Source organism: Sinocyclocheilus rhinocerous, unplaced genomic scaffold, assembly GCF_001515625.1.
Source record: "Sinocyclocheilus rhinocerous isolate Xijiao unplaced genomic scaffold, SAMN03320098_v1.1 scaffold63, whole genome shotgun sequence".
Taxonomy (NCBI): Eukaryota; Metazoa; Chordata; class Actinopteri; order Cypriniformes; family Cyprinidae; genus Sinocyclocheilus; species Sinocyclocheilus rhinocerous.
The window spans coordinates 1,198,127-1,210,574 of NW_015659563.1; the positions used below are offsets into that span (position 1 = coordinate 1,198,127).

The 12,448-nt window shown below is 36.4% G+C and overlaps 1 protein-coding gene across 1 annotated transcript in view; it reads right to left on the reverse strand.

Annotated features, from left to right (window-relative positions):
• LOC107723950 (protein LSM14 homolog A-like) overlaps nucleotides 1-10,373 on the reverse strand; it is a 16,627-nt gene extending 6,254 nt beyond the window's left edge. The window contains exons 1-6 of the mRNA XM_016532681.1: nucleotides 10,087-10,373; nucleotides 8,978-9,141; nucleotides 7,303-7,404; nucleotides 3,090-3,331; nucleotides 738-776; nucleotides 407-638 (exon numbers count right to left, since the gene is read on the reverse strand). Of these exons, the coding sequence (XP_016388167.1) occupies nucleotides 407-638; nucleotides 738-776; nucleotides 3,090-3,331; nucleotides 7,303-7,404; nucleotides 8,978-9,141; nucleotides 10,087-10,207 (900 nt within the window). The 5' untranslated portion in view covers nucleotides 10,208-10,373. The remainder of the gene's footprint in view (nucleotides 1-406; nucleotides 639-737; nucleotides 777-3,089; nucleotides 3,332-7,302; nucleotides 7,405-8,977; nucleotides 9,142-10,086) is intronic.
• Between the last annotated feature and the right edge of the window lie 2,075 nt (nucleotides 10,374-12,448).

The window sequence follows — 12,448 nt, forward strand, 5'->3', positions numbered from 1 at the left end:
TTTTTTTTAACTCTAAAACATGAAATGTGGAGTTATCTGCTTTTGCCAAAAAACGACTGTTGGAGTTATCTGCTTTTGCTATAAAACAAACTTTTAATATGTAAAAAAAACATACTTTCAATGAACTTTAATTTTGTAAATTACCTGTATTTGTTTAAGTTATTATTACTTAATAAAAACAACCCAACTGCAGTTTGATTGATATTACTTTAAAAAAACGTGATTTCTGAAAAAAAAAAAATGGAATTATCGGTTTTTGCAAATGAACTCTTCATATACACACACATTTTTAATCACACTATTTAATAGCCTAGCATGAACATTTAGTCGCATAAGCGAGAGATTTACTCGCATTGTCGAGGGTTGTAAAATGCTTATCACGAGCATAATTTGACTCGTTCATTACCCTGTATTCAAAGTCAGAGAACTCTCTTCCTCCTTGGCTTCCTCTGAATGCCCCTCTAAAGCCACTTCCACCAGGATGAGATCCAAACCACCCCCGTCCAGCTCCGCGGCCCCGGCCCCCTCTGAAGCCCATGCCACCGCGACCTCTGAAGCCTCCGCGACCCCGCCGCAGCGGGAGACCAAACGTCTCTGCGTTCATCCTCCGCTCCTCCGCCCAGGTCTGCCTCCTCTCTCTTAACAAAGAAATGATGAAAACCAGTTCAAATAGATTTAATGAAGTGGTTGTAGCAAGGCTAATGCCGTTCAGTAGTTTTGGCTTCTGCTGTACTCACCGGGGGAAACCGGATCCTCCAGATCTCTCAGCGGCCTTCCTGTTTAAAATCAGGTACAATGACAAGATTTATGAATTTGTTGCATCATGTGACAAAAGTGACATTTTACACATGGAGGCTTATATTAAAGTAGGGATGAAACGATTACCGGTTTGACGATAAATCGTGATAAAATTCCTCACGGTTAGTTTTACCGTTTCTTAATTTAATTATTAAAACTGTATTCGATTACTGCGATTTGAACAGGATAAAGAAATCCCGTCCAGCATAAAGCAGAGTTTGAAGTAACAGTGTCACGTGCGCACAGCATGCAGAGTAGTTTCGTTTTGTGTGGAAACAAATGTTACTTAGTCAAGAGCAGTGATTTATCTCTTTTTTTTTTTTTTTTAACAACAATGACAGACGGCACAGCTTTATTAGGCTGCTGTCCCTTTAAGACTTCTTTCTCAACAACTGCTTACATTCACTTAAGACAAAACTGACCGTGTTTATGAGGATACTCCATTTGGTACTCGTGGTGTTTGAGGCCGCTTCATGTGCGTGACTGTAAGCACACAGAAAACCGTTGTGGAGCACGCGAGTACCGAATGGTTTACAAGGACTTAAAGGGTTAATTCACCCAAAAATGAAAATTTGCTTGTTTTACTCACCCTAAAAGCATCCTAGGTGTATATGACTTTCTTCTTTCAGACAAATCCAGTCGGAGTTATATTAAAAATTGTCCTGGCTATTCCAAGCTCTATCATTGCAGTCAGCGGTTGTTGCAGTTGAACAGTCCACAAGTCGTCAAATAAAGCGCACGCATCCATAATAAAAACGTGCTTCACACTGCTCCGGGGGGTGAATAAAGGCCTACTGTAGTGAATCCATGAGTTTTTGTAAGAAAAATATCCATATTTCAAACATAATAAACACTTTTCTCTCACTTCCGGTATCTGTCGTACACTAAAGCCGTTCAGGCGGATGACGTAAGACGCGCGGCGTTGCGTGATTAGTGACGAATGCGGAGAAAGAACAAAACGCCGGTCACGAATTAGAAGCACAAACCGAGGATTTGCAAAGAAAAATGTCGGAGGATTTCGATATAAACCAAGAGGAGACTGGTTTTCCTTTGCTAAAGTAAGGAAACTTTGCTTCCTTTGCTCCTGTAAACAAACTCGCGAGACTAGCATACCTCAGAGGCGCGCACGCTGTGCATACGTCATACGGCCTTCCGCCGGAACGGCTTCCGCGTACAACAGTCAGCAGAAGTGAGAGAAAAGTGTTTATTACGTTTGAAATATGGATATTTTTCTTACAAAAACGCATGGATTCACTACAGGAGTCCTTTATTCAGCCCCCGGACCCGTGTGAGGCACATTTTATTATGAATGCGCGCGCTTTATTTGACGACTTGTGGACTGTTCAACTGCAACACCCACTGACTGCAATGATAGAGCTTGGAATAGCCAGGACAATTTTTAATATAACTCCGACTGGATTCGTCTGAAAGACGAAAGTCATATACACCTAGGATGCTTCGAGGGTGAGTAAAACACAAGCCAATTTTCATTTTTGGGTGAACTAACCCTTTAAAAATATGTGCAAATGATGCTGTTTTGTGACGATGAAACAGTGACCCGTTTAGGCACGTGAAAATTCTGTCGACTGTCCCGAAACGTGAGCGTAAATATCGTATCGCAGCGTGCAGCGGCTCTTGTAGTGCAGACGAGATGCGCTGATGTGAAGCCGTTTTGAGAGAGAAGACGAGATACCGCTGAATCACTCATGCGGTTCTCCGCAGTGGAGCGGAGGTTATGGGAAACCGCTGTAATTCTGCTGCTCCATCAGCGCCACCTGCTGTCAGAGAGCGGATTTACAGAGAGTTACTTTTACATTCAGCCTGTGTGCAGTTTGTCTGCCCAAAAAAACGACCGAATTTGCATGCTTTACTGTAAATTTTGACCAGTTGATGAAAAACAAGCTGATGTGGATTCAACACATTTAAATAATTCGGATAAGTTATCTAGAATTATTTATGGAGCAGATAAAATACATCTGATCATTTATTAATCATTTATCATTTTGACTTTAAATGTGAGGTTTACCGTTTTATGAAACTTTTTCAAAGCTTTATTTGAACATTTCGTACATGTTTTAGCGTTCAAAAAGTAATTTTATTTGTTGTGTTGATTTTAAATATACAACTTTGTTGAAGAGATTCATGTGTCAGTACTTTTTGAACATTTCCATCATATTTTAACAATACCATGTAATACCGCTAACCGTGATAATTTTGGTCACTATAACCGCGATAAGAAGTTTTCATAGCGTTTCATCTCTATATTAAAGGCATGCTGGATGTGCTCTGACCTTGTGTCGTCACAGGAGATGTTGTCAAAGAAGGATTTGGATCTATCGTAGTAGCAGTTTGGTCCGAGAGGATCTTCCTCATCAGCGTTTCCTTCGCTGTTCTGAGTGTCGACTCCCGAATCACCTTTATCCTCGCCATTCAAAGCCTTTTCGGGCTTCTCATCTGAACAAACACATACACAGAGAAATACACCTGCATTTTTCTCTAGACTACAGCATGAGAAAGCTATCTGCTTTACACTCTACTGTGAAAGTGTGCTTAATTGTATTCAATATGCATTTGTAGTATACTTAAAATCAACCTGCATTTTTCTCTAGACTACAGCATGAGAAAGCTTTACACTCTACTGTGAAAGTGTGCTTAATTGTATTCAATATGCATTTGTAGTATACTTAAAATCATAAGTGTACTTAAAAAATGTACTTGCAGATAAAAGATGAAATGAAATAAAGGAGTACACTTTTTATAACTATGTCTTAAGTACACTTTGAAATGTCAACACTTCTGATGTGTTGACTAACATAATAAAGTACATGTAAAGCACTTGATTATAATTTGAACTTGTGTTCTTTGATACTACATTTAAATAGCGACTTTAATTGCAACTTTATCATAATAAATGTGTAATTACAAATATATTTAAGTACATGACATACAAGTTTCAATAGAAATGGAATAAAAGGGGTTATATGATGCTATTTTCAAAGATTATTTTGTGTATTGGGTGTAAAAGAATATGTTAGCATGCTTTAACGTTCATACAAATTATTTTTCACATACAGTACAATATAGTAGTTCCTGTATGCCCAGTCTTTCTAAAATGTGTCGATTTCTACAAAGTCCCACCTTCAGAAAAGAGCAATGTGCTCTGATTGGCCAGCTGACCCAGTGGCGTTGTGATTGGCTGAACATCTCAAGCGTGTGTCGGAAATGTAACGCCCCTTACCATAATCGCTAGCTTCAGCTTTAAAAACAATGATAAGAACAGTTAATAATGTCGTCAGTTCGAGCCCGAGTCACAGGGCTGGGCGATATGGCCAAAAAAAAATCATATCTCTGTAATTTTTGGCTGAATTGTGATATATGGTATATATTTCGTTTTTGTAGCTTCCTATTTGGATTAAAAAAATCTGTATTTATTTTAAAATAAAAATAATTTCACATCCTGCCCAATGTTGTCCATCAAATAATGAATATATAATAGGGTTTGAAAATAAATAAAATTAATATAACCATGTAGGCTATGCTATACATTGTGAAAAAAAGGGTTAAAATCACATTACATTATAGCATTGTAATATTACAATCTAAAAACAAAAATAACGCTTTTTAAAGCAGAAGTTAAATTCACTAAACTAAAAATGCTAAATATGCTGCTACATTATTTTTTTCGCAACCTGTGACACTTTTTCAGGATTCTTTGATGAATAAAAAGTTAAAAAGAACAGCATTTATTCAAAATAGAAACTTTTATAACAATATAAGTCTGTCACTTTTTTATCAATTTTACACATCCTTGCTGAATAAAAGTATTAATTTCTTTAAAAAAAAAAAAAAGAATGTACTGAACCCAAACCTTTGAATGGTACTGTATATTGTTACAAAAGATTTATATTTTAAGTAAATGCTGTTCTTTTTTACTTTTTATTCATCAAAGAATCCTGAAAAAAAAGAGTCACAGTTTAAAAAAAAATATGAAGCAGCAAAAACTGTTTCTAATATCAATAATAAATCAGCATATCAGAATGATTTCTGAAGGATCATGTGACACTGAAGACTGGAGTAATGATGCTGAAAATTCAGCACAGCATCACAGGAATAAATTACATTCTAAATTGCAATAATATTTCACAATTTTACTGTTTTTTCTGTATTTTTGATCAAATAAATGCAGCCTTGATGAGCAGAAGAAACTTCTTTAAAAAAACTTGAAAATTCTTACTCATCCCAAACTTTTGCACGTCAATGTGTAATGTAATATATACAGTGGGTACGGAAAGTATTCAGACCCCCTTAAATTTTTCACTCTTTGTTATATTGCAGCCATTTGCTAAAATCATTTAAGTTAATTTTTTTTCCTCATTAATGTACACACAGCACCCCATATTGACAGAAAAACACAGAATTGTTGACATTTTTGCAGATTTATTAAAAAAAGAAAAACTGAAATATCACATCGTCCTAAGTATTCAGACCCTTTGCTCAGTATTTAGTAGAACCACCCTTTTGATCTAACTGTGTGAATCTCATGAAAATGTACTCTATTATGGTGACCTGAGGATAAGTATTACAATTTTAATAACATTATAATTAACCCTTTTTTCCTGCCTTACAAAAAAAAAAAAGACTTCAGGGGAAAATATGCTTAATGATATGACGCATGTGAAGACTACTGATCCAAAAAACTGGTTTAATTTTCTTTGTGCATTTTTTTCCCCCTTATAATCTTGGGGAGAAACACTCATCAGGTTGCATGAGATTCACCTTCAGAAGTTCCTCTCCAAGAAAGGATCTTGCTAAAAGCCACTGTATGGATGCGTGTGAAACACAGATGGACGAAGCTCTTATAAGAATCATGCAGTTTTAGCATCCAACAGCACAACATAACTGCAGCGAAAGGCTTTTCAGCAGACATGTTATAAACCTGCAAGCCGTTTAGAAGCGTCCCTGTTTCCTCCTCTGGACTGACTGGACTCGGGTACGCTTGGTTTCGGGACATCGGCGCCTGGGAGAGTATAACTCTTTAGGACGACAGTGTTCAAGTTCTGGAGGCAGTTCACGAGCCAACAAGATCAAATCCCCTGTTAGGGGCCATTCACACGGAGAGCGATTTTCCATTCTAATGTGCTATTTCGTTTCGATTTTTTCGTTTGTTTTTCTGTGTAAACACATGCTAGATGGATGTGTATGACTTTTCTCGCATCTTTCACAGCCGACTCGCACATGAGCGCTGTGTTTTTAAGTTTAAGTGTTTTTAAGAATATCTACTTTTACACAGAGCGGGCGCTCATCAATGTCAGTTCCAAAACAGCGGACCAATCAGAAGACCTACTTGCTACTTTACTTTGCATTTCAGGTATTGCACTTTCTCCAGTAAGCACAAATCAATAGAATGTGGACACATGGTGTATTTTACCTCATCTAGTGTACTGATTTATTATAGGCATTTTATTATATAAATTAATACCAAAGACTTATGTAGTCTCTCTGTCTACATTATGAAAACAGCTAAGACAAACCAGTGTTTCCCCTAGGTTTACGGCTTTGTGGGGGTAACCATCCTTTTTAATGGTTAAATTAAATTTTATTAATCAAAAAGCATGTCTAATTAATTAAAATCATGAAACTTAATTTAACATCAACTTATTAAAAGTTTAACAAAAAATACATATGAAATGTTTTAGTTTTTCCAACCTTGTTTTATTGTTACCAAATTCTGTGTTTTAACATGTCTAATTATTTGAAAGCATAACAAGTTTTATTTATTCTTACAATAGCCTTATGATTTTTTGCTCCAAAATTCTGTGTTGTGTATTTACATTTTTTAAGGCATAAAACATTCATTTAATCTATATTTTAAGTAATGAAAATTAAACAAATTTTATTTTTTGGAAAATAAAGGTAATTTAATATTACAATTAAAACATTGAAGAAATATTGTATGATTATTCCTTAAAAATAAAGTTTTAATTTTAGTAGTAGTAGTAGCAGCAGCCTATTATGTACATTCTACTGAACAATAGTAATATATTTCTGCCAATGCCAATTTCTTTTATTTTGACGGGTTGCCGTGAATATCTTTACATTTCTGTGTTTATATGATATGAGGATGGTTTTACTCAAATGAAACGGCCAAGTGCTCAGTTTTGTGGCTTAATATTTACAAATACTAGTGGGCGTGTGCTCACTTGTGTGTGCGTGCGCGCATCGGGGCGGAACTCCGCTGTGCGTGGTACAAAGAGCGCGACCATAACGTAGAGACTGAAATGACATGCCGTCGTGTATTATTTCGTCAACAAAATTGCGCGTTGATATAGTCTTAGTTATTGTTTATTGGCCTTATTATCGTCTCGTCTTAGTCATGTGACAAAAGTTCGTCAACGAACATTTTTCGTCATAGTCTTCGTTAACGAAATTAAGTCTGTTCTGTGAGGTCCACAGGCTTCTGAGTATTGGTGGAGGCTGCGCGAGTTGACACGGGGCTCTTGCGACCCACAGCTGTGGGAGCAGCACTGGTGACTGCAGGTGCTGATTGGGCAGCAGGCTCCACTGAGGGGCTCTTTTGCAGAGGGTCCTGAGCTGGACTGGTGTGACCTGTAGAAGAAGAATGGAGAAAGTTAAAAACCGTTTACAGCAAAAAAAAGTTAAGAACCTCAGCCACCCTGATGCGAGGAAATCAGTGCAGGTTAGAAGACAAAATATGGTGAATTGTGTTAATGAAGTAATTTCTTGATTAAACAGTGATTAAACAGATCACCACAATCCAGTCACACACTCTCTATAAACAGTAGTTTCAAAAAACACATTGTGGCCACGTACACACAGCAGCTAAGTAAGGTCCTGACAGGTCATGACAATCAAACTTACATTAAATGTGCAAAGAGTGCACAGAATCAAACTGTAGCAGTAGTTTTTAATGCAGTCGAGTCACACAAATTTTGATATTTGGCATCTGACCTACAGGGACCCCAAAGACAACGGGCTTGTCCAAATACCCACACTTGCCGTCTTTGCACTTGACCACTTGTCTACTTACATGATGTATTTCCTGTATTTGGACCAAGTGTTCAAGTGGGCATGAAAACCACAAGTGTGTGTAGAACTTTTCATTACCCGATGGGACACGCTTATAGTGTTGTAAAAATGCAAGTGTTTACAGAGCTTTATTTTGATTTTCAATACTTTGCATTTTAAAATAAACATCTGAATGTCTGTTCAGAGTAGACTCTACAACAGACGAAACAATATAATAATTGTGGTGCTTCAAATTGAGTAACAAAAAAGTTGCAAAAAAAATTATGTAACATCTAATTATTATTAATATTTAACTTACGGCTTCCAAACGCACCAGTAACTCCAACAGAATGGCCACTTAAGCCAAGGAACATCACAGGAAACCCAAGCACTGAAAGGGATAGTCTTAGCACATTGCACTTCCGACAATGGAGACAATCCAGCCCAATGGTGGATAGCTCTGGACCCCAAGGTCCTGCAGAGTTTTGTGGTCTAAACACGTGACCACGACGTGTGATGACTAACACAATGTACCGATAGCAGAACCGTTAACGTCAGAGCTTATCGATACTCCGGTCTTTCATAATTTAGCCCCGGGATCGATTAAATACCGGGTTTGGGTACCCATCCCTACTTATGACTGTGGTTTCATGAGATATTTCTCTTCACGATAACGTCTCCATTTCAAGGTTTTTAACATCACTTGTTGATGCTGTGAAGCTTTTGCATTGCTTTTGCACAGCAAAGCCAGACTAAGCAATAAATCAGACAACTAAGATTGTGTACGATTATTTAATAAACACTGCACATTTTTTACAAAAAATCTCCTGCTTCCTGCTCTTTCAATCTGCCTCCATCTGCTTCTTTGACTAATAGAAGACAATTATTAACAGTTTTGGATACCAGACAAAATGCAGTGCTAATTGGTTTCAGACAAAAGCTGTATTTCCAGACTTCTGACAGGATAAAAGAGTGGACTCTTGACTTTCCTGATGTGTTGAAAGGATCTAACAATAGGCAGCTCACCAGACTTTGGCCTACATGTGCCTAAAATACATTACCTGCAGTGATAATAAGTTAAGCTTATTATAAACCTTCATTGTTTCATTTGTACAGGGCATTTATTAGCCACTGAGTGCGTCCTCGTCTATACCTGAACAATGGCGGGGTCCTGAGGCAGAGAGCATGTTGGTTTGGGAGGTTCACACACCGTCAGGTCTTTGATGTCACTTCCTCTGAATATAATATACTCAAATATCTCATCCCTGGGTGCGATGGGACGGTCCGTGGGTCGGTCCTCGGTGCCAAAGGAGCGCACTGAAACAAGCATCAAAAGAGCAAATCATGAGTTTTAAAAGAGCTTTTATACGAGTAACGTGTCTTCCTCTGAGATTTGACTTCAATAACGGTAATTGACTCTAATCTTCTTCAGATCAGACAGCTTTTGCACGGTAAGTAATCCAGTGGTTAAGTCTGACCTCACCATTTCCAAACAACAAACGGTGCTAACATACCCTCACAGTGCGCTGTAAATGTGACCGAAAAATCAAGCTCCTAACCTTTATAACATACATAAAGAAATCTCATGTGGACACAGTTACTATATAGTTAAACTAATAAGTGTTAAAATGAATAACAGGGTTTCATCACCATTTTTCCCATTACATTTCATTTAATATTATATACTGTATATATATATATATATATATAATGTAAATTAAATGAAGTTAAAATTAAATTTAATGTAAAAAGTTTATCCGTTTAATGCTTATTGTGATTTAAAAATAAACTGAAAGATTGACAATCAATTACTCCAGAGTTTTACCAGGGTGACCATAGTTTCAGCCAAAATATCACAGTGTCTAATAAGACAACAGAACTGTGGTAACTTGATTTTGGCAGAAACTCGGATTAACAAGGCAAGTTTGTAACAGTATGCATCACTCAGACAACAACCAACAGCTGGATAGAGGGAGGAAATCCCACATTAAACACATTAACAAGCTGTGGGAAATAAGAGCAGCCAGCGAGAATACATTTACGGGCAAGACGCGTTCATTCTGCCGTTGCGCAGGTGAATATTGTGCAAAATTGAAACACCCGTTCATGAAGCCCAAGCCTGCCGCACTGCTGTCTGTGTAGGGAAGCTCACTACATTTTGAGACACAGCCTCGTTGCTAAACGCGTATAACGCGAAATACTAAGGCGTAACGAACTAAAGCCCGTGAGAAGCGTGTGTTGTGTTTGAGGAGTGTTGTTGACCTTTGGCGAGCGCGACAGTGGAGTTCTCTGTGTCGATGGTGTAGAGAATGCCTTCATAACGGATCTCCGCCTTACTGATCAAACTGATCTTACTGCCGATATACGGCGTGCCGCCGCTCATCGTCCCGCTAAGTTACCGCTTGAGCTAAACTGAGAGAGTTTGGCTAAAATACAGCTGCACTTCACAGCATAAACAAACTGCTGCTAGCGCGTGAGTGTGTTTGCTAATGTAATATGGCCGCCTGCGCTTTCGGGCCATCAGGCGGAAGTGACGTTTGACCGCCTTCATGTCGTCAGTATCAGGGTTTCCCTACTTTTGTTCTTTTCTACATGTCCAAAGAGTTTTGATTTGATCTATCCAAATCCTGAGTCAGAGGTCGCCTTAACACTGTGTGATATACTTTGTTATTTTTTCCTCATTGTATTTAAAATACAGAATATAGGGAATGTAATTATTTTATTGGCAGAATATTTTATTCACAAATGTAAAATTTTCTCAATAATAAACTGATTTTGATCATTTTTTCATGACTTCAACTACCTAATTAGGACACTAAAAACAATAAGCAAACAAAAAAAAATAGTGTAAAAATTGTATGATGAACTTGAATGTATCATAATTTAATTCATTGCTTCTTTATATTTAATTGTGTCTTTTATTTATTTTTTATATTGTATTGTATTTTATTTATTTTTTTAGGTTTTCCCAAATTTTACATGCCAATTCCTTAAGGTAAGATCAGCCACCCCTTCTGTATTAAAATATCACATACTCATTTGTCATCAACTTACAAATGAGGAATAGGCTACGACAAGCAATAAAATATCAATAACAGTTATTATTATTATTATTACATGGACAACAAATTATTTCAATTCTTTACCACCATTATTGGACTGACTAAGTTTATAAGTGAGAAGGGAAAAATATTCTAACAGTTATATTAATCAAGTTTTATTATTACTATTATTTTTATTTACCAATTTCTGTCTGTAAATAATATAATGCATCTTTCTTTTGAAAAGCAAACTCATATATCTGACCATCTTAAGACTTAACTTATTTATTTATTGATTGATTTTAGATCTTTATGTTTTTCCTCCCCTATATGTACTTGTCTCCATAATTTTGTGTCAAAGTCCCTTTTAATTGTCAGTAAGCTGATAGTAAATGTTGTAGCATTTTAGTTTTTCTTATTCACACACACACACACACATATCATCATGACGGTAAAAATGTCCATGGCACTTGCATCGGTGTATTGAAAGCAATGGACCCTGCACGTCAAAAAAGCAAGGAAAAAATGCTAAAGGAGTCCTGACCAAAGGGTCCTGACCAAGTGTCAGTGTCAGTGAGAATGTGCTGCTTTCACTGTGTGCTGCTCCTTTAAAAGAGCCTGGTGTTCATTACGGTTCATGTTGCAGAATGTGGCGTGGCTGCATTCCATTTTATATAAGAAAAGGAAATGAAAAACAATGCTCACAAACACTTGGAAAGCAGAGGAATGTTAACCTACCTGGAGCTAAAAAAAATTTATTTTCATAAGTAAGCAGAAATTTGTATTGTGAGGTAAGTAATTAAATATGCTTGACATTTTAATGTGAAACGTTTATACATTTATGAAATTTATGCAGTGGTGGAAAGAGTACTGAAAATTTGTATCTAAGTACAAGTACTGTTACATTGCTGAAATAATACTCAATTACAAGTAAAAGTACTGGTGTCAAAATAGTACTTAAGTAAAAGTACAAAGTACTCCTCTCAAAAACTACTCAGATTACTAGTTACTAGTTACTTTAGTAATTAGTAAAGTAACGCATTACTTTTTTAATTTACAAGAAAATATCTGAGTTACTTTTTCAAAAAAGTAATGCCAGTTACTTTGTTTTCCCATTTATTCACTGTGTGAACATGATGTTACTATAGTTCTAGACTAAATGTGAATGTGCATTAATTCATTGAAAAAAAACAGATTTAGTATTAATCAAAATGAATTAAAACAGTGAAATGCAAACTCAGAATATGACGCAAACATGCAATAATTAAATATGTTAAATAACACAAATATCCTATTTTATTAACCTATGTCTTTGCTGCTGACCTTTGATGATCCAATTCAACCATACTAATAAGCAAAAATGACTTTAGAGAAACTAACAATTGTGCTTTGTTTTTTTATTGCTGAAGAGTGTTTCTTCTCCTGCGTTCTACTGTACAGACGTGAATTTACTTTTGCTTCAGCCTGAGGTTTATTCATTACACTTTTTGGTATGAAAGGGCTTTTACATTTGCTATAAATAGAACTTCTTATATTAAAAACAATCAAGCCCTGCTTATATTTAAAAAGTAACGCAAAAGTAA